General features: G+C 40.0%; 1 protein-coding gene across 1 annotated transcript in view; it reads left to right on the top strand.

Moving 5' to 3' along the window:
* ankhd1 (ankyrin repeat and KH domain containing 1) overlaps window positions 1-23,033 on the top strand; it is a 198,412-nt gene extending 175,379 nt beyond the window's left edge. Inside the window, 6 exon segments of the mRNA XM_051934204.1 lie at window positions 6,581-6,761; window positions 9,118-9,365; window positions 13,286-13,461; window positions 13,568-13,630; window positions 13,632-13,733; window positions 22,529-23,033. Of these exon segments, the coding sequence (XP_051790164.1) occupies window positions 6,581-6,761; window positions 9,118-9,365; window positions 13,286-13,461; window positions 13,568-13,630; window positions 13,632-13,733; window positions 22,529-22,588 (830 nt within the window). The 3' untranslated portion in view covers window positions 22,589-23,033.
* Window positions 23,034-26,373: the final 3,340 nt, after the last annotated feature.

The raw sequence follows: 26,373 nt of genomic DNA, 5'->3' as shown, positions 1-26,373 counted from the left end.
AGAGTGCATAGAACTTTACTTACACACAGTTTTATGCATGTGAATTTTTTTGTGCATGTGCGCATTTCTAGTTTTGTCTGTAGAGAAAAGCCAAGCAAAATGACTCCTTTTATTGGCTAACTAAAAAGATTACAATATGCAAGCTTTCGAGGCAACTCAGGCCCCTTTCTTCAGGCAAGATGTAATCATGTAAAAATGTGGTTTTGTCTGTACACCATTTTAAGAAAATAAGTGCAGGCAAAGAACTGTTAATTAACTGCTAGTAGTTTTACTAATAAGTGGCAAACATGAAGAGGGGATAGACATCTTTAAAACTCTGAGTAGCAGGGTGTTGTAGCCTGTTAGCCATTATGGATGCAATAAGAAGTCAAGCAAAATGACACCTTTTATTACAACCTGCTTGAAGGAGGGACTTCAGTTGCCTCAAAAGCTTGTACATTGTAATCGGTTCAGTTAGCTAATAAAATGTGCCATTTTGCTTGACTTCTCAACTCAGAGAAATGAATGAACAATGAGGATATTTATAGCATGTTTGCCACGATTAACAGGTGCTTAGCAGGCGTGAGACATGCGCAAATTAACATGTATCCCATGATGCAATTTATATTGCAATTCAGACTTCATGATTCAATATTACAGTAGTATGAAGTGTTCATAAAAGAAATGTGCTGCAGGTTCAGTGTTACTTATCAGACATTTATAAATCAAAACACTGCAAAATAAAATCAGATCACTGCAAGAATACACAAGGTTTAACCAAAGGATTGTAAGATTTATTCTTTTTTTTTATTAAGCTTTAATATTAGCATAGAATATTTACACTGCAGCAACATAAGACATGCAATGCATGCATGTAATAATTTCTCTGTTCCGTGTACACACATGATCGACCCCATTATCCTATTATATAAAGTTACAGCAGTGCAAAATCATTCAAATTTAAATGTACTGTATCCTTTTGTTTTCTGACTTGTGAATTTCCCATTGGGATTAATAAAGTATCTATCTATCTATCTATCTATCTATCTATCTATCTATCTATCTATCTATCTATCTATCTATCTATCTATCTATCTATCTATCTATCTATCTATCTATCTATCTATCTATCTATCTATCTATCTATCTATCTATCTATCTATCTATCTATCTATCTATCTATCTATCTATCTATCTATCTATCTATCTATCTATCTATCTATCTATCAATCAATCATTGCTCCATTAATTTCCTGCTTGAATGCCTTCTTGACATGCTACTTGTAGGTCCTGACTGGATCTATGAAGAATTTTCAATGTTATATGTCAGCACTTGGTATGAAGTTGACTCCTCAGCACTGTGACAGTATCCCTGCAGTTGGTACAGACGTAGCAGGGACACACATAAGATTTGACCAGAAAAGCAAGCATTGGGAGTTTGGCTCCTTTTTTTCTCCAGCATTCCAAAGGACTGCTGTTGAGCGTAATGCAAGCTCCACTGCTAATTCCTCCTTACTGTAATCTTACCTATATTTATACATCACCACAAGTAAAAGGTTTGTATGCTTGCTTTGAGCATTTGTTCTCGCATCTGCGGCTCTTGAGAGGTGCCATAACTGCAGTTTGCTGCTCCCAGGTAGCATTTGAGTACATCATGAGAATTGCTCCAATATGTTGGTAAATTTGTATTTTATCTGTTCCAGTTGATTTGAGAACAGCATATGGATGCAGTGGTCTATCTGTGAAATGGTATTGTCATTCACTAAATAAAGTATGTGTACTAAACACCTAAACTCTGGTCCCAGGCTAATTTCATGTACAGTGATATCTAAGGTGTGGTCCAAAAAAACGTATGTTTGTCGTTATATCTGCCAAAGCACAGTCAATTTGGCATGCTATGCCTTAGTCATAGTTTTTCTGTCCAGTTTTTAAATCGGATGCTTTTGATGAATGATCTCCGTGACTTTTTATTTCCTTTCAGGTCACATGGTAATGCCATACAATACAAGATACAAAGCCTCATTTCATATTGGCAGTAGTTGTATTGTGAAATTTGGTACATTGAAATTTTGTCTCGTGCTTAGTGATATTAACTCGGATGAACATTGTGCCATCACAAAGCCCATGTAATTACACATTTTTTAAATTTAATCTGTTTGTGTTATCAGCTCACAATGAAACTGAAGCGAGACAAATTTTTTTCTTATGTATTTATTTTTAATTCTGTGCAGCACAGAATGTTGTTTTACTCGTTTTTCTGCAGACAGGAGTGAGAGGCCAAGGAAGAAGCTATCTGACCAAAATCATTTAAGTCTATAAAAATATCATTTTTTCTTCAATCTTTGCATAAACCTGAATCATTGTTTTTTCTATCCATCCATTGTCCACTGCTTATCCGAAGTCAGGTCGCAGGTGCAGCAGCCTCCTCCAGCTCCTCTGAGGGAACCCCGAGGCATTCCCAGGCCAGCCGGGAGATATAATCCCTCCAGCGTGTCCTGGGTCTGCCCCATGACCTTCTCCCAGTGGGACATGCCCGGAACACCCCCCTAGGGAGGCATCCAGGGAGCATCCTGACCAGATGCCCGAACCACCTCAACTGGCTCCTCTCAATGCGGAGGAGCAGTGACTCTACTCTGAGTCTCTCCTGGATAACTGAACTTCTCGCCTTATCTCTAAGGGAAAGTCCAGCAACCCTGCGGAGAAAACTCATTTCGGCCGTTTGTATCTGTGATCTGGCCATAGGTGAGGGTAGAAAAAGTAGATCGACTGGTAAATCAACAGCTCGCCTTTTGGCTCGGCTCTCTTCACCACGACGGACCATTGCAGAGCCAGCATTACTGCGGATGCCGCACCGTTCCGTCTGTCGACCTCCCACACTCGTGAACAAGACCCCGAAATACTTGAACACCTCCACTTGAGGCAGTAATGTGTTCCCAACCCGGAGAGAGCATTCCACCCTTTTCTGGCAGAGAACCATGGCCTCGGATTTAGAGGTGCTGACTCTCATCCCCGCCGCTTCACACTCTGCTGCAAACCGCTCCAGTGAGAGCTGGAGGTCACTGTCCGATGAAGCCAACAGAACCGCATCATCCGCAAATAGCAGAGACGAGATTCTGAGGTCACCAAACAAGACCCCCTCCTCTCCTTCGCTGTGCCTAGAAATTCTGTCCATAAAACTTATGGACAGAATTGGTGACAAAGGGCAGCCCTGGCGGAGTCCAACCTCAACAGGAAACGAGTTCAACTTATTATTGGCAATGCAGACCAAGCTCCTGTTCCTTCTGTACAGGGACTGAATGGCTCGTAACAATGAGCCTTGTACCCCGTACTCTTGGAGCACATCCCCACAGGATGCTTCGAGGGACACGGTCGAATGCCTTCTCCAAACACACAAAACACATGTGGACTGGTTGGGCAAACTCCCATGCCCCCTCCAGGATCCTAGCCAGGGTGCAGAGCTGGTCCAGTGTTCCATGGCTGGGACAGAATCCGCATTGCACCTCTTGAATCCGAGATTCGACTATCGACCAAACTCTCTTCTCCAGCACCCCTGAATAGACCTTACCGGGAGGCTGAGGAGTGCGATCCCCCTATAGTTGGAGCACATCCTCCGGTCACACTTCTTAAAAATTGAGACCACCACCCCGGTTTGCCAATCCAGAGGCACTGCCCCCGATATCCATGCGATGCTGCAGAGACGTGTCAACCAGGACAGCCCCACAGCATCCACAGCCTTAAGGACCCCAGGGGCCCCCGCCACCTCAGAGCTTTTTAACTATCGCGGTGACCTCAACCCCTGTATGGATGGCCCAACCTGGCCCCCACCCCCCGGAGACCTCCAGCTCTGCTTCCTCTAAGGAAGACATACTACTGGTGGGATTGAGAAGTTCCTCGAAGTATTCCTTCCACTGGTCAATAACGTCTGCAGTTGAAGTCAGCAGGGCCCCATCTCCACTGTACACAGTGTTGGTGGAGGACCGCTTTCCCCTCCTGAGGCGCTTGATGGTTTGCCAGAACCTTCTTGGTGCCGACCAAAAGTCATTTTCCATGGTTTCCCCAAACTCCTCCCATGCCCGCATTTTTGCCTCTGCAACAGCTGATGCCGCCACACGCTTGGCCCGCCAGTAGCCCTCAGCTGCCTCTGGAGTACCACTGGTCAACCAGACCCGATAGGACTATTTCTTCAACTTGACTGCCTCTCGAACCTTAGCTGTCCACCACCGGGTTCGTGGATTGCCGCCATGAGAGGCACCGACAACCTTGTGGCCACAGCTCCGTTCTGCTGCTTCAACAATGGAGGGTCGGAATATGGCCCATTCAGACTCAATGTCCTTCGCCTCCCTCGGAATGAGGTTGAAGTTCTGCTGGAGGTGGCAGTTAAAGATCTTTCTGACCAGTTCCTCTGCCAGACGTTCCCAGCAAACCCTCAATATACATTTGGGTGTGCCTGGTCTGTCCGGCAGCCTCTCCCGCCATCTGATCCAACTTACCACCAGGTGGTGATCAGTTGACAGCTCAGCCCCTCTCTTCACCTGAGTGTCCAAGACATAAGGTCGCAGATCTGATGACACGATTACAAAGTCGATCATCGAGTTGCGACCTCAGGCATCCTGTTTTTTAAGATGCATATTCTCATAGTTTAGGTAGTACATGCTGACAGAGCACACAAATATCGAGATGCACTCCTGTCACACTGGATGATGATCTTGGATTAGAGCAACACTGCATGTTGATGCCAGGCAGTTGAAAAGAAAAGCAGTTGAAATGGCTGCTGGGATAGGCTTCAGTTCTCCACAACCCAAGACATGGATCAAGTTAGTCAGTAAGGGATTTCTACGTGAGGGAAATTAAATTAGCACTTGTTTCATGACATCTTTATAGTGGCATTCAAAATGAGGACCATTAACAAAAGGAAAATCAGATATATGGCATTTATTGTCTTTTGTCATTGTCAAGATAGGAAACCAGCAACTGTTTTGTTGCAGTGAATGTTTAAAAGTTTTACCACACAGGAGCAATGGATGAATCAATGGGCATTCACAACAAATCAGAAAAGTAACACATGACCTAAATAAAAAAGGAACCCTTTAAAATATGGACAGGACGGTGCAGCCCTCTGGGTTTAGGTAACCTCACCAGACTCTCCCTTGAACAAACCCTTCATTTGGCTCACCATTTTAAAAATTAAGCACACCATGTTTTATTAAATGAAAAATGTATTTTCTGTGGTGTCGAGTATTTCTTAAAATCAATACTGATTCCAAGTTACATTTGCATGAAGTACATTGTGGATTTAGTGTATAAGCAATCTTTCATGCGTTTTTCTAATTTTCATTTCAAAAATTGGCATCAGCAAATTCTGTGAGAAGGAAAATACTGCATTGTTTCATGTTTTTGTTTTCCTCCTTTTGGCTCTGTGTCGTTTCTGAGATTGCATTTGCAAAGTTGTCATGGGCTATATTGTTTTGAATTTCTATACAAGTGTGTGTATTTTAAAATTGTTATGGGTATTTAATTTAAAAGTACTTTTGTTTTGAAGGGATTTGTGCTCTGTATTGCTTCTCAGACCCATATCAGGGAGTCCAGTTTTATAATACAGACTGGGGCTGACAGCTCCATCCAGCTTCAGAAATTTTGTTTATCTAGTGCTGCAAGGAAAACTAAAAAAAAAATAAGGAAAAGGGGAACCTGCCACTAGTGCCCGAATTTATTTTGTATGCTCCTTAATTAAAACAAACTCATCATCCAATGTTGGAATGAGCCACATTTGAGAGAGTGTTTGCATCATTTGTCTGAAACTTGCATCATGTACACATTCAAGCAAAATCTTTTGTGAGAGCATGCCACATTCACAACTGATCACCTGATCTTACACCTCTGAAATCACAGCTCTCTTCCATGCTTCATAGCTGTTGTCATTTGTTGTTTAACGTGAGTTTCTTATTTATCAAGTAGAGTTGAAATCCAATTTCCTCTATCACAAATGTGTAGTAACCCATATCATTTAATGAGTTTTTTTGCAATCATCTTTATTTTTTTCTTTGCAGATTTAAATAGGCAGTGTTGTGTACATTTGCATGCATCAAAATAGAAATTTCATACTCTAATCACGTAAGACCACACAAAGAGAAGTGTCCAGCATAATTTTTGTTTTAGATTAAAATGATTTTGCAATGCTTAGTAGGTTATGTTATTTTTTCATCCTTTGCTGTTTTTAATGCAAGAGTCCAGATTATCATCAGTTTCACTGTGGCTAGGATAGGACTCAACTACCAGCTACCCAACACTTGAATTAAGTTGGTCAGAAAATGAATGGATGTATACTAAGTGGAATGTTATAGTGTACTGGTGGGAGGGAAATAACATTTGTTTCATGCCACCACTTTAGCAACATTCACAGTGAACACCACTACAAGGCCCTTGACAAAGCAAGCTGGATAAGTGAACTGTGGAAGTCCACACAGAGTAACATAACATGAGTGCTGTTGGACAGCATTACTTTTCTTCATGTTTAAGCTGACTAATGTATTGTGTTCTCTATTTTATCTCAGTATGTGTGATTTTTAAAATTGTTGGTAAACAGTGAAACTTTTTTTTTTAGGAATGCATGCACTAGATCCTGCTGGCAGTTCTGTTTCTTCCTCGTCTGCTCCCCTGACCAGCTTTGCCACAAGCATATCAGGGAGTCCAGTTTTTTTACAAGGACCAGCACCTGTAGGAACTCCCAGCTTCAGCAGACAACATTTTTCACCTCTTCACTGGAGTGCATCAACATCATGTATGTATTGGCCGTTGCACTTTGAGTCAAATTTATGTTTATGTAATGTCCCATCACATACAACTGAAAACACGAGCACTAAATGTTTTCAATACCACGGTAGTCATTTTTGGTCGGTTTAATAGGAAAAGATTTATAGAATTGGACTTGCCCCATGAGCATATTTTGCATGTCTTGCTTCAAGGAAAGAATTAGTAGTCACTGTCTGCCATAACTTATTATGAATCAGTTTTCTTAACTTCTTCATACTGGTGGCACTTGTGCAATAAAAAAAGGGTCATCACAGGAGTCTATGCACTCGAAAAATATTAGCCGTGAGATTGGGTAATTTAACAGGTAATGAAGCAACAGAAACTACTCAAGCCAGGAGAAGCTGGCACATCTACAGGGTAGTAGAAGGCTTGTCATATGGCATCAGTGTTATTTGTTACTGTATCACGTTTTGAACATTATAGAGGTATATAAAGTTTATGGACCTGATTCCTGTTATTGTAAAAATGCAGAAACTTAATTTGGAAGTCAACATGCTTATTTTCCACCATTACTATTTTAGCTTTAAATGCTGCCAAATGATTAACAGTCTGTTCATTAAAAGTTGCTTTCTGACTGTTGCCAGTTCAGTCCTCACCAATGAACGTCTTTGTGACCCTGCGCAAACCAGTTAACCTGGTAATACTCACACTGTACAAATATCAAAGTGACTAATATTAGTTAACGATTTGCAAGTGGACTTGGATGATGCAATCATCAAATAAATCAATAAATGTAAATGCAATGTAGGTGTTTGTCAAGGAAAATAGTTGATGTAGTCTGTAACAAAATCTGCATTTTAAACTGAAACAAGCCTTTTAAAAATTAAATTAAAGGTATATTTAATGTAGGAATATGAAAGTTACAAACATTTTAATGGTTTGAATTGGTGTTTCTGAACCATTGGGTTGGAGTTGCAGGGTTGCAAAGGTTTGTAATTGTTTGTATTGTTAGTTTGCCATAAAGTGGCTCACTCTCCCTTCCACTCTAACAGTCATGTTCAGTACATCAAGGGGGACCTCATGCTACCCCCCAGACTCGGACAGTTGCACTTGAATCACCAAGGGGACCCCACACCAACTCCCCCACTCTGACAATCATGTCCAGTTTACCAGAGGGAATGGTGGATCGCAAAAACACTTGTATGGGGAAAAAGTGGGTCATGACACCAAAATGATTGAGAAAAGCTGTTTTACATGATCTTCAGTATTGAAGGTCTAAGCCAGAATAGCATCTGAAATAGAACTCAGAAGTCAGCAGAAGTGGTTGAATACTTGAGCATTGTTGATATATCTGATCTTGCTTTTTTTATAATTTGTAAAGGATATATTTAACTTTTTTTATTCTATTATATTAAATCTAATAGAAATCAAACATCATGTATGTTGAGGTTGGACACTGAAGTGATCGTATGAGCTTCAGGTTATTAAGTGCAAGAAAAAGGTGTAATGAATGTTTACTCTATTAGCATAACGCAGTGTAATGCAGTAACCTAATTGTGTAACATGTTGTAAATTTCCTTGAATAAAAGTATCAATAAAGTAATGTTCTGGTCCAGTATCACAGGACAAAGAATGAAAATAATGAATGAGGAGGAAGTTTTTCCTCAATTAATGAATTCAGAAATAACATTAAAATGTTTGATTTTTCCTAGTGTGTGCTTGGTGTGTTTGTGTGTGTTCTGCGGTGGGTTGGCACCCTGCCCGGGATTGGTTCCTGTCTTGTGCCCTGTGTTGGCTGGGATTGGCTCCAGCAGACCCCCGTGACCCTGTGTTCAGATTCAGCGGGTTGGAAAATGGATGGATGGATGTTTTTTGAAAGTACATTATGACTTCATGTTCTCAGTACACTCTGTGTGTGTGTGTATAGCAAATTAACCTGGCTGGAATCAAAACCTCTAAAGATAGTGAATTAGAAACATATAATTGAGCAGTTATTATTCATTTTATTTATAATTATTACTTTTGCAAACTATTTTGATTATTTTCATTTAAATCATTTTAGTTTTTATTCCTTTGAATTATTAAAATAATGAATGTTAAAACTTGCAGCTCTTGAGTTTATAAAGTAAGCTAAGGAGCATTTTTTCAGACACTCTTACTTGTGAACATTTATTTTTTCGTATTGTCATTCTTTTTTTCCTTCAGCTTTTCTTTAGGAATGTGAAAATAATACATGTGCCTTCAAACCCAGGCTGAAACATGCTCTGTTACAGCATTAAACAGTTAACATGGTGCTGTAATTTAAAAGAAGCAGCGGGATTTTATCTTTTTTTTTTTTTTTTTTTTTTTTTAAGTTTTTTTTTTTTATCATTAATTTAAACAGGTGAGTCCTCCGGTTCCGTCTGTTTCGTCTGGAGCATCATCTCCTCTCTCTGCTTCTACAGCTGCTCCTGCTCTGATTCAGTCCAAGCCCAGTAATTCAAGTCAAGATCGCAAAGTACCCCAACCCATCGGAACAGAGAGGCTTGCTCGTATTCGGCAGACAGGCTCCGTTAATCCAACGCTGCTCACCACCAACTATTCTGCGCCAGTTGGACATGGAGGCATATGGTCATTTGGTGTCGGCAGTGCTTCAGGTATGAATGAATAGTAAAGGTGGAAAAAAGTTACCAAATTGTATGTTCATATTTACTGCTCTAATTAAGAAATCTACATATGTAGCATGAGTGTCTGTGTACATATTTATAAAAAAAAAAAAAAAAAAGCTAAATGAAACATGCATGCAGATTCACTGTTTTAAATTGCATATAAATTGTTCATTTTTAAGATTATAAACTTCTTTATTTACCGAAACAGTCACATTTTAGTTCAATTCAGTGTAGCATTTCTCCAATAAATATAGAAATGTGTTCTGAATATTTTTTCAAACAATAAGAAAAATCATTTTGGACAAGTCATATAAGTTAGAAAAGGTACATATGGCGTAACATTCAGGTGTGTTGGAGGACTGTGCCGTTACTGCAGCCCCTTGGTGGACTGTGTTTAGTAGCTAGGTGCTAGAACATTCTCAAGTCATTTCAGGGTTGTGGGTGGCCAAAGAGTATCCCACTAGAATTGGGCAAAAGGCTGAAAACTGGCCTGGACCCTAGTCCATTGCAGGAACCTCTCTAACTTAAACACACATACACTTTATTCATACTGTGTGCACAATTATTAGGCAAGTGAGAATTTTGACCATATCACTTTTTTATTTATGTATGCCAACTCTAAGCTGTATAAACTTGAATACTTATTGGATTTAAGCATATCAGGTGATGTGTATTTGTGTAATGAGGGAGGGTGTGGCCTAAGGAGATCAACACTCTATATCAAGGTGTACATAATTATTAGACAGCTTGTTTTCCTCAGGCAAAATGGGCCAAAAAAAGAGATTTAACCTACACTAAAAGTCAAAAATTGTAAAAAGTCTTTCAGGGTGATGCAGCACTCTTGAAATTGCTCAGATATTGGAGCATGATCACAGAACCATCAAACGTTTTGTTGCAAATAGTCAACAGAGCCACAAGAAACGTGTTGGGGGTGTGGATTAAGCAAATGAACTGCCAAAGATTTGAGAAGAATCAAACGTGAAGTTACCAGGAACCCATTATCCTCCAGTGCTGTCATATTCCAGAACTGCAACATACATGGAATGCCCAGAAGTACAAGGTATTCAGTGACATGGCCAAGGTAAGGAAGTCTGAAACCCAACCACCACTGAACAAGACACATAAGTTGAAACGTCAAGACCGGGCCAAGAAATATGTGAAGGCAGATTTTTCAAAGTGTTTTATGGACTGATGAGATGAGAGTGACTCTTGACGGAGCAGATGGATGGGGCCCATGGCTGGATCAGTAACGGGCACAGAGCTCCACCTCGACTCAGACACCAGTAAGATGAAGGTGGGGTACTGGTATGGTCTGGTATTATTAAAGATGAGCCAGTTGGACCTTTTTGGGTTTTAAATGGATTCAGAATCATCTCCCAAGCCTACTGCCAGTTTTTAGAAGACAAAGGCACTTTATTCAAGCAGTGGTAAAAGAAAAAGTCTGCATCTTTCTAGAAGACCATGATTTTTATGCAGGACAATGCTTCATCACATGTAACGAAGTACTCCACTGCGTGGCTAGCCAGTAAAGGCCTTAAAGATAAAAGAAAAATGACATGTCCCCCTTCCTCACCTGACCTAAAGCCCTTCTTAAACGACAGATTTACGGGGAAGGAAAACAGAACACCTCTCTGAACAGTGTCTGGGAGAGGCTGTGGTTGCTGCTGCACAAAAACTTGTCAACAGATCAAGAAACTGACAAACTCTATGAATGGAAGGCTTATGACTGTTATTGAAAAGAAGGATTGCTATATTGATCACTGATTTTTTTTTTATTGTCAGAAATGTTTATTTGTAAATTTTGAGTTGTTTATTATTCTCACTTTAACTGATGGAAACAAACAAGTGAGATGGGAAAATTTTTGTTTCTCCTTTAGTTGCATAATAATTCTCCACACTAATAGTTGCCTAATAATTGTGCACACATATGTATTCCCCCGAGAATGTTCACACTCACATTCCCTTTATAAAACATTCAAGTTACAGGTTTATTAACATTTTGGATTGACTGCTAGCGCTGTATTTGTTCCATATTAAAATGAATCCTCAAAAATACAACTTGCTTAATAATTGTGTACACAGTGACACTTTGTAATTGCCAATTAACACAATCTAAATTTAAAAATCTTTTGTAATTAATTCATTCCTTCTTTCTTTGACCATGTGTGGCCATAGTAATTTTCATGAAATGCGATTTGAAAAGCTATTTAGTTTTGGCAAATTTTAGAGAATCACAGAAGTGACAGGTCAATTTTATTACAGGGACTGAGTACGATGGATTCCAGGTGAATGTGGTTCTCTGATGGTATATTATAGAGCTAGTGAATTATTTTGAATCATTATGTGCAGATAATGCAGCTGTGAGGTTTATTTAGTGTAAGGTTATTACTGATGCCACAGGGTGCTTGATTCATATCTAGATAACCTTTTGTTTTTTGTATTTATATTTTATTCACAATTTAATTTACCTATTATGTCTTAAAACATCAGGAGGAATGTGATGGTGATGCACTGGTTCTCTTCCATTTGCAGTCACATAAAATAGAAATGATTTGTTGATGCATGCCTACCTGGGCTTGCCGAAAGAGAATTGGTCTTCCTGCATGCATACAAACAGCTCGTGACAGTGAGTTCCTGCCCACGAAGGTAGTCTACTAGTGGTAACCTAACATGCATTGTGGATCTGTTTGCCCTCAGCAGAGGCTTTTGGAAATGAAAAAGAGGAAAATATACAATATGGTGTAACTGCTGTCAAAGTAAAATCGAAACAGTAAACTAATTCATAGGTGAAGTTGCACAGAACATTTCTGTTGTACAATGGAAAAGTTTGGAGATAGTGCTTTTCCAGCAGGGATTTTGAAATTTTAAAACTTTGTACAAAATGATCTGTTGAAAATAACTCTGAAAAACTATGTAAACAAATTTCTTTGAAGAATAACTTTGCACAATTTTAACAAAATCATTCAAATGGAGGAACGAGGTGGTTTGTGCAGACTTACACACAGACAGACATGGCTATGGCAGTACAATAGGTGCTTCTCTCATTATATGTGAGTGCAAATGAAAATGACAATCTGAAAGAAGTGTCCCAGTTGTTAGTACTGTAAAATGCTAAAAACCTATTGAGTTCCAGCATACTCAATCCCCAGTAGATCTTGCTAAACAGTGAGAATTCTTTTGTAGTTTTTTAAGCACATCATTTTAAGTCTAATATAACAGCTTTATGTAGGCAATGAGAAGTCGTGCAAAATGACCCCTTTTATTGGCTGACTAAAAAGATTACAATATGTAAGATTTTGAGGCAGCTCAGATACCTTCAACTTGCACATTGTAATCTTTTTAGTCAGCCAATAAAAGGTGTCATTTTCCTTGACTTCTCATTGCCTACATAATGGCTAACACAGTACAACACCATACTACTACAGCTTTATGTAGGGAACATTACATTGGACGTATCCATTTTTTGTTGCATGTTTTGAGGTATGATGACAAATGAAGTGTGAAAATGTAATGTTAAAGTGGTACAGCAGGATTGCAGGCAGATTGGTGGTTAATCTTCATTATTGCACAAATCCTTTTTATAAAAGACTACAGTGTTCTCTCTCCTGGAATGTTTGGTTACTGTTTGAAATATTGTGATAAATTTGTAGATTAAAAGAGTAGTTGTGTATATCCTGTCTTTGAATGACACAAAATGGTTTACGGTCTCCATGCCATTTTACAATAGGGTTTGGTCTACTGAGTGAATAGAGAGATTCCCAGGGCATGTATCATGGTAAACCTGCCATTATGATGAAGTGATTGCATTTATTTGTTTAAAACATGACTTATTTTTCTTCATTAAGGTAAAGTATTGTATGATATTGGGCATTATTAAGTGCATGATTACCTTTTTCCTGTGATTTCAGAAGCAATGTCTGGTTGGTCTCAGCCCCTAATGAGTAACCATGTGATGCATCAGCAGCTGTCAGAGCAATCTGCTTTTTCTCAGCATCAGCCAATGGAAAGAGATGATACTGGAATCGTGGCACCCTCAAACACCTTTCATCAACCAATGCCGAGCAATTTCATGGACTTTCCCAAAGTAAATGGATTTCTTTTTGTTTGTAAATTATATTAAGCTTAATAACCTTAAGTAACCTTAACTGAGATGGTTATTTTTGTTTTTCCTTTCAATGTTCACCCTTTAGGGTATGCCATTATCCATGTATGGTGGGACAATGATACCACCTCACCCACCAATGGCTGAAGGTTCAGGGGGGCCCTATGTACAATGGGTTACATACTGCCGATCCAGCTTGGAATCCAATCTTGAAAGTTGTCCCAAATTCTGCAGAAAATTCAGACCCTCAGCAGGTAAATGCTATAATTATTTCAGAAAAGCTAGAGGATCATAATTCAAATGCAGTCTTCAACAACTTTTAAGAGCTGATTGTTTTATGAGGATGCTTTATTATTTTATTACACATCATGTGGTGAAGTCTTTACACTTTTCTGTAGTTTTTTCCACTCACAACAACCACACCACTATTACTGTCATTGAAAGAAATGAGGGGGAACCATATGATATATTTCAACAAATATTCAAAAATACAGGGATGGAAAGTGGGTTTTCATGCCTGAAGAATGTTAATGATAATATCCACACAAAGCAACTAATATGAATAAAATATTACTTAATTTATGCAATGGGTTCAGACTTCTGGTACTCACTGCACTAATAAACAAAAGGAATCTGAGGATACGTGGAGCAAATTTGTTTAATGTCTAAGTCAGAAACCAGGACACAATTTGATAAGAGGAAAATTTTCAGTTACAGTGGTGTCAGAGTTCAGATAGGCATGACATTTTTAAAATGCAATGGGGAACAAGTCTGGCCTCCGTTTTGATATGATTATTGCACATATCTGACTACACTCTAGCTCAGGGGTGTCGAACTCCGGGCCTGGAGGGCTGCAGTGGCTGCAGGTTTTCATTCTAACCCTTTTCCTAATCAGTGACCAGTTTTCACTGCTAATTAACTTTTTACCTTCATTTTAATAGACTTGTTTTTAAGGATTAAGTCCCCTGAATTTATTCCTTTCTTCATTAAATGGCAGCCAAACAGAAATGAGAAATGTGAAACGAGCCAACAGATGACCAGCTTAAACTGGGAGTTCAAACTCCAACCAATTTCACTCCAATCACTTTCTTAATGAGAAGCTGATCCTTGCTGTTAATTAAACCCGTTATTTAATTCTATGACGTGTTGCTGCTCTCATTCTGCCACAGCAGACATTTCTAAAACTGTTGATTTTCTGTTTTTTTTTTTCTAAGAACACCGTCTAGTTGTTTTGGTGACCTGAGAGATCACCCTTACCAAGACGATCACCTTTCTTTATTTTCAGATATTGTGTGATGGGCACAAGTGAGCAACTGGTCAGGTGGCGGCTCATTTTGTGTCTCATTATTGTTTGCCTGCTAATTAAGGAAGAAGAGACAAACAAGGGGCCTGAATCAAGTTAATTAAAACTAAGGCAAAAGAAGTTACTCAGCAGCAGAAACTGGTCACTAATGAAGAAGGCGGCTAGACTGAAAACCTGCAGCCACTGTGGCCCTCCAGGACTGGAGTTTGACACCCGTGCTCTAACTCATGGGTGTCAAACTCCAGGCCTGGAGGGCCGCAGTGGCTGCAGGTTTTCATTCTAACCTTTTTCATAATAAGTGATCAGTTTTCACTGCTAATTAATTTCTTTTTTTTTAGCTCTGTTTTAAGGGTTCAGTCCCCTGAATTTATTCTTTTCTTCATTAAATGACAGCCAAACAGAAATTAGACGTGAAACGAGCCAACAGATTATCAATTAAACTGGGGATTCAAACTCCAACCAGTTTCTTAATGAGATGCTGATTCTTGCTGTTAATTGAACCCATCATTTAATTCCATGGCTTGTTGCTGCTCTCATTCTGCCACAGCAGACATTTCCAAAACTGTTGATTTTTTGTTTTACTGAGACTGTCACCCTTCTTTATTTTCAGATATTGTGTGATGGGCACAGGTTAGCTGGTCATGTGGCTGCTTGTTTTGTGTCTCATTATTGTTTGGCTGCTAATTAAGGACAAAGAAACAACTAAGGGGTCTGAGTCACGTCAATTAAAACAAAGGCAAAAGAAGTTGATTAGCAGCAAAAACTGATCCCTAATTAAGGAGATGGTTAGAATGAAAACCTGTACCCACTGCGGCCCTCCAGGACTGGAGTTCGACACCCCTGCTGTCTAGCTGATGCTTGTGTTGTACAGCTTAGACAGAATAAGACATTCCAAAATTGCATGTTTTAAGAGAACCTGTCTCTTGTACACATAGTGTTAATCATTCTCTCACAGTACCTTTAGAAAGTGTGGTGACCCTTTCACCTTTTTACAGTTTTTTATATTGCAGCCATGTGCTACATCATTTGAATTCAAAACCCACACACACGACATCAAACAACATTCAATACTCCATAATGACAAAACAAAAACAGCATTTTAGAAATTATTTGCAAATGTATTAAAAAAAATAAACTGAAATCTCTTTCACACAAGTATTCAGATCCTTTCCTCTGTACTTAGTTGGCACTCATTCCAGCCTGGCATCTTCTTGAGTTTGACACAACAAACTTTGCACTCCTCGATGTAGGGATTTTCTGCCATTCTTTTCTGTAGTCCACTCAAGCTCTGTAAAGGTTGGATGGAGAGCATCGGTGGACAGCTATTTTCAGAGATGTTTGATTGAATTCAAGTCTGGTGTCCTTGAGGACATTCACAATTTTCCCTAAGACACTGCTGTGGTGTTCTTGGCTTTGTGTTGAGGGTCATTGTCCTGTTGGAAGGTGAACCTTTGTCCCAATTTGAGGTTCAGAGTGCACTAAGCAGGTTTTCTTTAAGGATACCGCTCTACTCATTAAGGATATCTCATTCAGCTTTCACTTGACCCTGACTGACCTCCCAGTCCCATATTCTGCCACCACCATGCTTCGCTGCTGGAATGGTATTGAGTGGTGCCTGATTTTCTCTAGATGTGACTCATAGAGTTGAAGCTGAGGAGTTTGATTTTGGTTTCATCAGAGGAGAGAATCTATTTCCTCATAATTTGAGAGTTCTTTTGGTGCTTTTTGTAAACTCGTGAAGGATTTTGTGCCTGTTTTACCTAGGAGAGGCTTTTGTCTGGCTACTCTACCATAAAGCCCGGATTGACAGAATGTCGCAGTAATAGCTGTCTTCTTGAGTGACCATCGGGTTTTAGTCGCCTCTCTTAACAAGTCTCTTGCACCTCATTTGCTCAGTTTGGCTGGCTGACCAGCTCCAGGAAGACTCATGATTGTTCCAGACTTCTTCCATATAAGAATTGTGTAGGTCACTGTGCTTTTGTGACCCTTCATTTCTGCAGAAATTGTTTTGTAGCCCTCCATAGATATGTGCCTCAACACAATCCATATTACTAACCGAGAATGGTAAACCGGATGGACGCAGGGACATCCGGCCATGGGCCGTAGCCGCAAAAGACGTACTGCGCAAGCGCCCCCACAAAATCCCACTTCCAAGCAATGGAAACCGGATGCAAAGCAACGTAAAATAAGAAATGAGGCGCCCATAGCACACAGAAAAAAGGAGTCAGACGCGAAACGAAACACACACAAAGAAGAGAATTGAGACCCATGACACACAAATGAGGCAACGCCCCCTAGCACAAAAAAAAAGAAGTCAGACGCGAGCGCCACACAAACCCATTGGACACAAAACGGGACAGACTACGGACATAGCACACGAAACATACACAAAAAGCAGGATTCGACCCACGACCACATTAACATAAATAAGAAATGAGACACAAAGCACCATTACTAAACGAACCGTCCGTATTAAATATACGTCATCTGAACACATTCAAATTATGCAGCATAGGTCGATCTCATTACACTGATGCACTATTAACCGTTCAACCACAGAAAAGGCTCCATATTAACAGTGAGTGCGATCCTCCTTATTACTTATCCATATTTATAACGCTGAAGAACAAACAAGTCATGAATTCACGCTCACGGGTACAAAACGATACAGCTCGAGTGACGGGACCAAACACATGAACCCGCATGAAAAAAAACAATACATGTCGGTCGACTAACCAACATACAAAAACGGGCAAGGCTCAATACAAACAATGACCGCCGTAAACTGCAACAGGCTTTATCACACAGCACAGGCAAATCGATTACGGCTCCAGAATAGCACGTCCCAATTCCTGCACATACAACGACGCACCTCTCAAACGGCACAGACAAAACATTCACATCAAGGACATCAACAACAGACACCTGCTAAACGATTGCGCCAGTTAGCTGACCACGCGTTCAATAATGAGTCCACTATTCATGAAAATTCATTGGGATTAATGAATGTCATTTGCAGTCATTGTCATTCACTTAACTTCCCTGAAGAAACAACTGGCAATACAAGTAATGAATTTACACGTTATTGTCAAAAGGGTCAAATTTGACTGCCTCCTTTACATTCATATCCTGCATATCTACAGAAGCTTCTAACTGACGAAGTACCTGAAAGTAAAAACTTTATGAACTGCATTACATCCTACAATAGTTCATTTGCTTTTGCATCTAATGGCAACCACTCACTTACTCAACACCATCGATAAACTTCTACAAACGTTGATGATTAATAATATTCCCTTTGGAGGAAAGGTACTTTTATTAGAAGGAGATTTTACACAATGCTTAGCTATTGTTTCACATGTCATGCGCTCGGCTATTCTTCAGTCCACCTTAAAATACGTAGACAATTGGCATTGCTTTCAAAAGAGTTATGGAGATATTTGGAACAACAATCTCATTACACCAAATACCCCTTTTAACACAACAAACTATATTCTGTCCAAAAAATATTAATGTTGATCACATTAATAACCAGGTCATTTCATTACTTACTGGAGTGGCACAGCTCTTTCTAAGCTCTGACAAAGTTGACTCTGATGACGACAATGACCATCTTAATTTCCCCTTAGAATATTTGAACACTATTAACCCAGCCGGATTACCACAACACAATCTTAGCCTTAAAAATGGAACAATAATCATGCTATTAAGAAACCTTAACACTAAACAAGGTTTATGCAATGGTACACGTTTAGTCGTCAACACCATGCCACACAATGTTATTAAAGCAAAACTTCTTACAGAATCACATGCTAACAATACTGTTCTAATTCCTACAATTACCTTACAACTTCTGACCTGGAATTACCTTTTACACTTAAACGGCGACAGTTCCCCATTAGACCTGCCTTGAGCATGACCATCAACAAATCACAAGGACAAACCATAGACAAAGTTAGCATCTACCTCTCTGAGCCTGTTTTTGGACATGGACAACTTTATTTGCTTCCTATATGCGTCATGTGCACCTTCACACTATGCTATATCTCATTCATACATCACGCTCTTTGTAAATTCACAACACCAGGGGTTGGCGAGCGAAGCGAGCAGGGGGCGGAGCCCCCTAGTTATATTTCTAAACTACGAAGGTAATTCCTATGACCTCATGGCTCATTTTTTGCTGAACTGTGGGACCTTCTTTAGACAACTGTGTGCCTTTCCTAATCATTGAAATGACCACAGATGGACTCCAGGCTAAACATCCCAATGATGATCAATAGAATGGGATGCACCTGAGCTAAAGTAAACGGTCTGAAGGCTTACGACAGTAGGATATTTCAATTTTTTTTTATTTTTAAATTATTTTTTACATTTCTAAAATCATGTTTTTGCTTTGTCATTCTGGGTTATTTAGTGTGCCTTGATAAGGGAATAAATTAATGTAAGTGATTTTAGCACAAGGTTACATAAATAACAAAACGTGAAAAAGTGAAGGGGTTTGAAAAGGTTCTGAATGCACTGTAATAAGCATCTATTGAAAAGTACACCCATGCCAGTGGCATTGATTGAATTGTTGTAAGGTTTTCCACATGATCGCAGTTAAACAATACTAGAATGGAGGGTGTATGGCTCAGTCTGATGCTGCACAATAGCCCCAAAGGACTATTTACAGTAGGCAGTTAATTTACAACACAAACTAAAGAAGATGTTATCAGTACAACACACACATTCACATCCAGAATTGGGAGCAGCTGTAGAGGGGCAGTGCTCAGTCTCAGCCAGCTGGAACATACATAATGAGGCTAATGTGCGTTTAAATAAGATGAGGTAGTAAATTTAATCAAATGTAACAGTTTTGGGGATGGTATACAGTTGTCATCAGCCTATTTCACTTGCATGGCATGAACTGATTATCACATTTTTCAGGCAAATTTTTATGAATAAGTTGATCCCATCTGCAATGCATATATCGCCGATATATAAAACTGGACGCTTTTTTTTTTTTTTCTTTTCTCAAAAGGTTTGCTTCCTGAAACTTTTCTGGTGGTAATACTAAATATCTTGATGCTGAACACAAGTCTAATTTCAGATTGACTGTGTCACATAGGGATTTACAAGCAGATGAAATCATCTTTTATTGAATTTAATATGTTTAACTATTTAGTGATTCTCAGCTCAAACTGTTAGTTTGTACACCGCATTTGATGCTTCCTGTTTCAGCGCTGAACAATGATGGATTCCACTTACCCTAGTGGTTCTTTTCTATTGTTGCAGTATCACTACTGTATGTCCGTAACTGACTGCAATGAGAATAGCAGAGAAGAGGTCCAAGTAGGAAATAGTGTTGGCTCGGTACTAATATTTTGACTTTGGTATCAATACCTGCTTTCAGACCTCAGTACTAGCACCAGAATGATTCCAAAGCAAATAACTGATAACTCCAAACACCCTCACCCCACCAACCTTACTCCATCCTCCCAAGTGTGCCATGCAATTTATACACCACTTACCTTTTGATAGCCAATTGTGGCAAAGCAATAAAAGGTGTCCTGTCCCTCATGAAGTCCAGATTGTTTTGAAGCATGTAGTTTTGTGATGTATACAAAACTGACATTTTTCTCTAACTGCAATAGTGACTGCCGGGAGAATGAGAGGAAAGCTGATGTTCACTTCCAGTACTGAAAAATTCCAAAATGCTGGTACCGTACAATTTTAAAATTTTGGGGTTTCTTTGGTACTTTTCTAGTACTGGTATACCACACAGCCCTAGTGTGAATGCAGAAAATGAATCTTTAGCGACACATGGCACTTCATAGTTTTGTTTACATGAAGCATGTTAGCCAGGAGCTCTGTAGTTGCCATCCTTGAATGCCTTCCATATGATTTCCTTCAGCCCCACTAGCAGATGTTTGAACTGCTTCTCATTGACGACGTGTCTGATTTGTGGACCAACAAAAGTACCTTCCTTGATATTGGCATCAGTTATTCATGGAAACATCTGTCTCAGATATCAAAGTCCTTCTTCTTTTTCATCACTTTTCTCATCAGTCCAAGTTTTATATGAAGGAATGTGGTATAGCAGGTCCACAGCTCAGATCAAAGGCCACTTTTTAAATAAATAATCACCACACTTGCGGCTTAGAGAGGGGGCGTGGTAGTGTGGTCAGATCGATTCCCGGGTGATTCGTGATGCGGATGGTCCTCGCTTAAGTGCACAGGTGAGGAGTCGTCCGCATCCGTAATTGTTGCCGGGTGCTACTAATTGCCACACCTGATCCACGTCCCCGTAATTTTTAATAGAAGCGCAAGACGGATGGGAGAAAGAGAAAAGAGAGGAGAGAAGAAAAAGAGAACGGGAGGTTAAAGGAGAAGGAAGCAGGAAGGAGAAAGCCGGTACGTGAGCAAGTGAGAGCATGAACAAGAACAGGCTCTGTTAAGGTGGCATACAGCTGGTAGGAGAGCCCAAGAGGAGTGTTTGGCCAACTCTCGGAGGGGGGCTGTTGGAAGTGGTCGCTCCAGCTGAGCAGTTTAGAGGAGCTGGAGTGACCGGCAGAGGAAGCAACTATGCAGAAGGTAGCGGGAGTCGTGGAGGCTTTGGGCATGTTGAGCCCCAGCGTTGGGCACCCTGGCTGCTGGGGAAGGAACCCAAGTCTCAGTCCGGCTGGAGCCCGACGTAACCGGTGATTGGAGGGCTACCGGACCAGAAAAGAAGTAGCTGCATTTGCTAGTAGGGCGACTCCCCTGTTGCGGGGCCCGAATGGGAGAAGCAGGGGAGCTGCCAGTAGAAGAATGCACCTGGTTTTAGTTTTAAAGAAAGACTGCTTCCAGCCGTTATTTTAACCTCTGTTTTTAAAGGAATTTTTTCTCTAGTGTGTTTTTAACCTCCACGGTTCACTTATTTTTATGGATTATTTATTTAATGACTTATTTGAGAGACACTGCACTATTTATTTGAACACTTTGATTTTGTTGATTTTTTTTTTTTAATATAAGCACTTTGCACTTTTTGCACCATCCTCTTGCTTCATGGTTGATGTCTTCACTGCCTAGCTCATCGTTGACATTACTGACATAAGCTGGATAGGAGCATGGAGCAGAACCCGCATCATCACAAGGAACAGCAAAAATATCTTTGAGTGGACAAGTGGCTGTTATGTCACACTTATTTGCCCTTATGGAGTGGCCAGTTCTTTCTATTGCAATGAGACTCCTTAGCATGGGTGCTCCATTCACATATGATATGAAACAACAGGACTTGGTATATCTGAGCTGCAGTGCCTCTACTTTTAGATCACCAAAGATGTTCCACTTCATGTTGTACTGTATGTGTATACCTGGAATATGAGAGGAAATTACCAAAAAAGGGCAAATAAAACAGTATGTGATATGAAAATGTAAAGGTGAAATTTGTGATCAGCAGGCCAAAATCCATAAAATGCATCCAGAAGTGTTCAGTAAGCAAAATCTTTGTTGGCCAGATAGATAGATACTTTATTAATCCCAAGGGGAGATTCACATACTCCAGCAGCAGCATACTGATACAAAAAACAATATTAAATTAAAGAGTGATAACAATGCAGGTAAAAACAGACAATATCTTTGAATAATGTTAACGTTTACCCCCCAGGGTGGAACTGAAGAGTCGCGTAGTGTGGGGGAGGAACGATCTCCTCAGTCTGTCAGTGTAATTATTGTAAATAAGAATATTTAATTTTAATTCACATTTTCTTCTTTTGTCATCCACAGGTTTGGCCTGGAACTTGGGCGCCACACATTGGAAATGTGCATCTGAACCACGTTAACTAAATCCAGCCGAGGCATAATGAGAGAGATGTTAAACTAGGAGTGTCCTTAAGTTAAAATTGGAAATCAGGACACCAATTTTGATGTGCCTAACTAAAAATTTCCGTGTGGGCTGTTACTTTTTATTTACCACTGTCTATGAACAAAATGATTGCCTGTACAACAGGATATGTTCTCTGCTTAGTTTAGCCATTTTGACTTTAAACCCACATAAACTGTTCAGGCGCTGCAGGCTAAACAGTACTGTAAGCTATTTATATGCAGCAAAGAACTAGGTAATTACATAAGGAATCAGACCTTTTAGAGTGGTAAATACATGTATAATTGTTTACATACTAAAAAGGGTTAAAATGAGAGTAAATTTCATGTCGTATAGTGGCTCTACTTTATGTAGCCTGTATTAATGTGAAATATTTACCTTAATATTCAATAAAAAGTTGGAAATGTAGGTCACGGATGAAGTGTGCTTTATTTTTGACAAAGGCTTTTAGCTTTAGTGACTTACAGGCGTTAGACACCATTCACTTCTATTTGGGTCGTCTCCTGTTCTCGGACACATCTGAGTTATTGTATAAGGTGGAGCACAGTGCTGTTAAAATGCACAGTTACTTTGGTTCCCTTTATATGCGGTACTATCAGCAGCACCCGGCATTGACCGAGTAAGTCAGTTTAAGGCAGAGCTATCTAGCTTCAATTTGGCAACAGATGCCACTAAATTAGATTATTTCACTAATTTAATTTATTTCAGTGCTAAAGCTCTGGGGGGGAAAGCATTTTCCATAAAGTGCTTTGTAGTAAATTCATGTAGTAGAAAGATACCTCCAGGGTCAAAATTTTGAGGTTTCAAAGCAGTGGAATGTCTCTTCTTGACCAAGTGAGATTTGTGATAATTTTGTTAAAGAATTTGGACCAAGGGTGTAGAATTGTATGAAGGACACATTCAGAATGCAAAGAGGACTTGCATCAGGAAGCAGAAACACTTTTTAATAGTTAACCATTGCTTTTTGATTTTTATGATATTCTTTTCATAAAGGCACAAAATTACAGTGCAGTCAATTGGTATGAATAATAATAATTCACTACATTTATATAGCGCTTTTCTCAGTAATCAAAGCGCTATCCACACAGGGAGGAACCGGGAAGCGAACCCACAATCTTCCACAGTCTCCTTACTGCAAAGCAGCAGCACTACCACTGTGCTTAAGAACTAACCAATGTAAGGCCAGCAAAGTGAAGGTGGACTGTGCCTAAGCCAGCCCGCCAAGTTCATGATGGCATTTTGAAGTCCTCATCCTGAAGAAACACTGCGCCTCCCAATTCTAATTTCAGATAAGAAAGACTGTTATTATTGAGGAGTCTGGAATTGTACGTTTGATCAGAATATTCTTTTGGAGAATGTCCACTCGTCTGTCAGTGTGCTAAAGATGAAGTGTCATTGGGTTATACAACAGAACAAGGAGCTGAAATACGAAAGTAGGTCAACAACTGAATGGCTCAGAAGTGGAGTGGCCTGTCAAAGCCCTAAGGTGAACCCTACAGAGAGGACCTGAAACGAGAGCTTGACACTCAGGACAGACTCCATCTGTCTATAATAAAGTGCATTTCCTGTCATATAGTGCCTTTCATATCTCAGTGTCCTATATAGTGTGTATATATAATGTGTATCTATCAGTCATATAGTGCCTTTCATATACATCTATTAGGTAGTCTTTCATATGTATCTCTTACACACACTGCCTTCCATATCTTAGTACTTTTTATATATTAATGTCTTTTATATCTGTTGGCCTTTTCCATCTATTACATACTGTAATGCATTTCAAATGTAACATGTTTGTTTTTCATATTTCTATGTCTTTAATATCTATTAGTTTATATCTATTATACAGTGTGTTACATACCCATCCATTATATAGTGTCGTTTATATCTATGTATCTTATATATCATCTTTCCTATCAATATTTGGTATATTGCTTTTCCAATTTTACCTATATATTGTATAGTGCCTGTCTTCTCTTTATATATACAGTAGTACGCTACCGTGGGTGTCTGTGTGTCTAGGATTTTAAATCACCTGTAGCTTGCAAACCGTTTGACCTATTGACCTGAAATTTGGTACACATATACTTTGTGATGTCTACTGTCCGCTTTCATGTGATTAACCTCCAACATTATTCCTCATTTTATTTTATTGTAGAATCAACTCTCGGCGGCAGCCAGCAGGTCAGCCATGCGGCGCATGCATACGGGCACCGTTCTCATTCCCTACCACCTTCGCCGTCACTTCCTCTACCTCTTCATATCTGATCTAATCTGATCATACCTAATCATTCCTGAGGCAGATTGAACACTTACTGCCAGCTTAAGTGAAAAATTAAAGAAAAGGTATTAAGTAACTGCAACACAAACTCTGACTTAATCAATTTTAATGCGAAAAGTTGCCGGCGGAAGAAGAGAAGAAGCGGGCCGCTAGGGTGGAGACAAGAAGAGCTGCTCAGGAAGGAGAAAGAGCATCAACCTCAGAGCAAACGAATGGTAAACATACAGAGAAAGAGGAGGAAAACTAAGTCAAGTGTATTCAGTGCACGCGCCGTTACTGGTCTTTTATAATTTGCCTCTTTTTCTGTTTGCCTGTGATATAGTGCCTTTGCTATCTTTCTGCGTATGTATGTGTGATATATTGCACGTCTTTCTGTAACTGCTTTGCACAGTCGGTCCTTTTCGTGGTCACACATCACCCCGCCCAGCGTCGCTCCGCACACCAGGATTTCAGTTTTCTCCATTTTGTTCCCAACTTTTCTCCCTTTCAAGCGCACGGCACCGGCAGTTCGTCTTTTTACGTAGCTCACAAGCGTTCCGACTCCCGACAGATGGTTCTTCCGTAGTAAAACGATCTCGGGATGCCGCCGAGCAGAATGCCCACTGCAGCTGGTTTAACTGGCAGGAGATCTTAACCCTGCCGAGTAACTGAAGCCTCGAGGCCGCATCAGATGTGAAAAGCCATGACAAGCAAAGCCTCGCTATCGCCTTTTTGGTGCATATCAGCTTGACATCCGCCCAAATGGATCGGGATTTACCAGCTAACAAAATTTTTCAGTTTGCAAAACACTGCCCTGCCAGTTACCTAATTTGCATACCACTCCCCCATCAAACCCCTCCTTCGCATGTCTAACGATGGGCAAAACACTCCAAACACTGGCGACGTCACGCCCCCCGCCCTTTCAGAAAACAACACGACAGCCTTTAGAAAGAGTTCGCGTGTTTAGCGCCACCTGCTGGCCAATACGGAATCTCATTTACTATTTCAACAACACGTTACAAACTGCCTGAAGAAAGCACCTGAGTTACCTCGAAAACTTGCATATTGTAATCTGTTCAGTTAACCAATGAAAGGTGTCATTTTGCTTGACTTCTTATTGCATCCGTAATGGCCAACACGGTACAACACCCTACTACAAACATAACATTCTGAAACTCGATTATCTCAATGTAAGTATCGCGGAGGGCGTATGTAACGTCTCTCCTATATCACGTTTTACTTAGAGTTTTATTATATTTACAAAAATTGTATTACATTAAAATATTAAATCCACAACCCTGCTTTAGGCCATTTATTTTGCTACCAACCGCGGCACGCATGCATCGCCTCTATGTGCAACAACACGCATGCGCCATCCCTTGCCCTCGTACGTCACGTCTGTCTCGTCGCAGGCGCGTGATCAGACCAGGTCACGTGTGTGGGATTGCGTCAACCCTGCGCGCTCGCAGTCCAAATAGAGGCGCACGT

The sequence above is a fragment of the Erpetoichthys calabaricus genome, chromosome 11 (assembly GCF_900747795.2).
Source record: "Erpetoichthys calabaricus chromosome 11, fErpCal1.3, whole genome shotgun sequence".
NCBI classification, from domain to species: Eukaryota; Metazoa; Chordata; class Cladistia; order Polypteriformes; family Polypteridae; genus Erpetoichthys; species Erpetoichthys calabaricus.
Note: the sequence above shows the minus strand (reverse complement) of the source record. Positions and strands in the feature narration are given on the sequence as shown.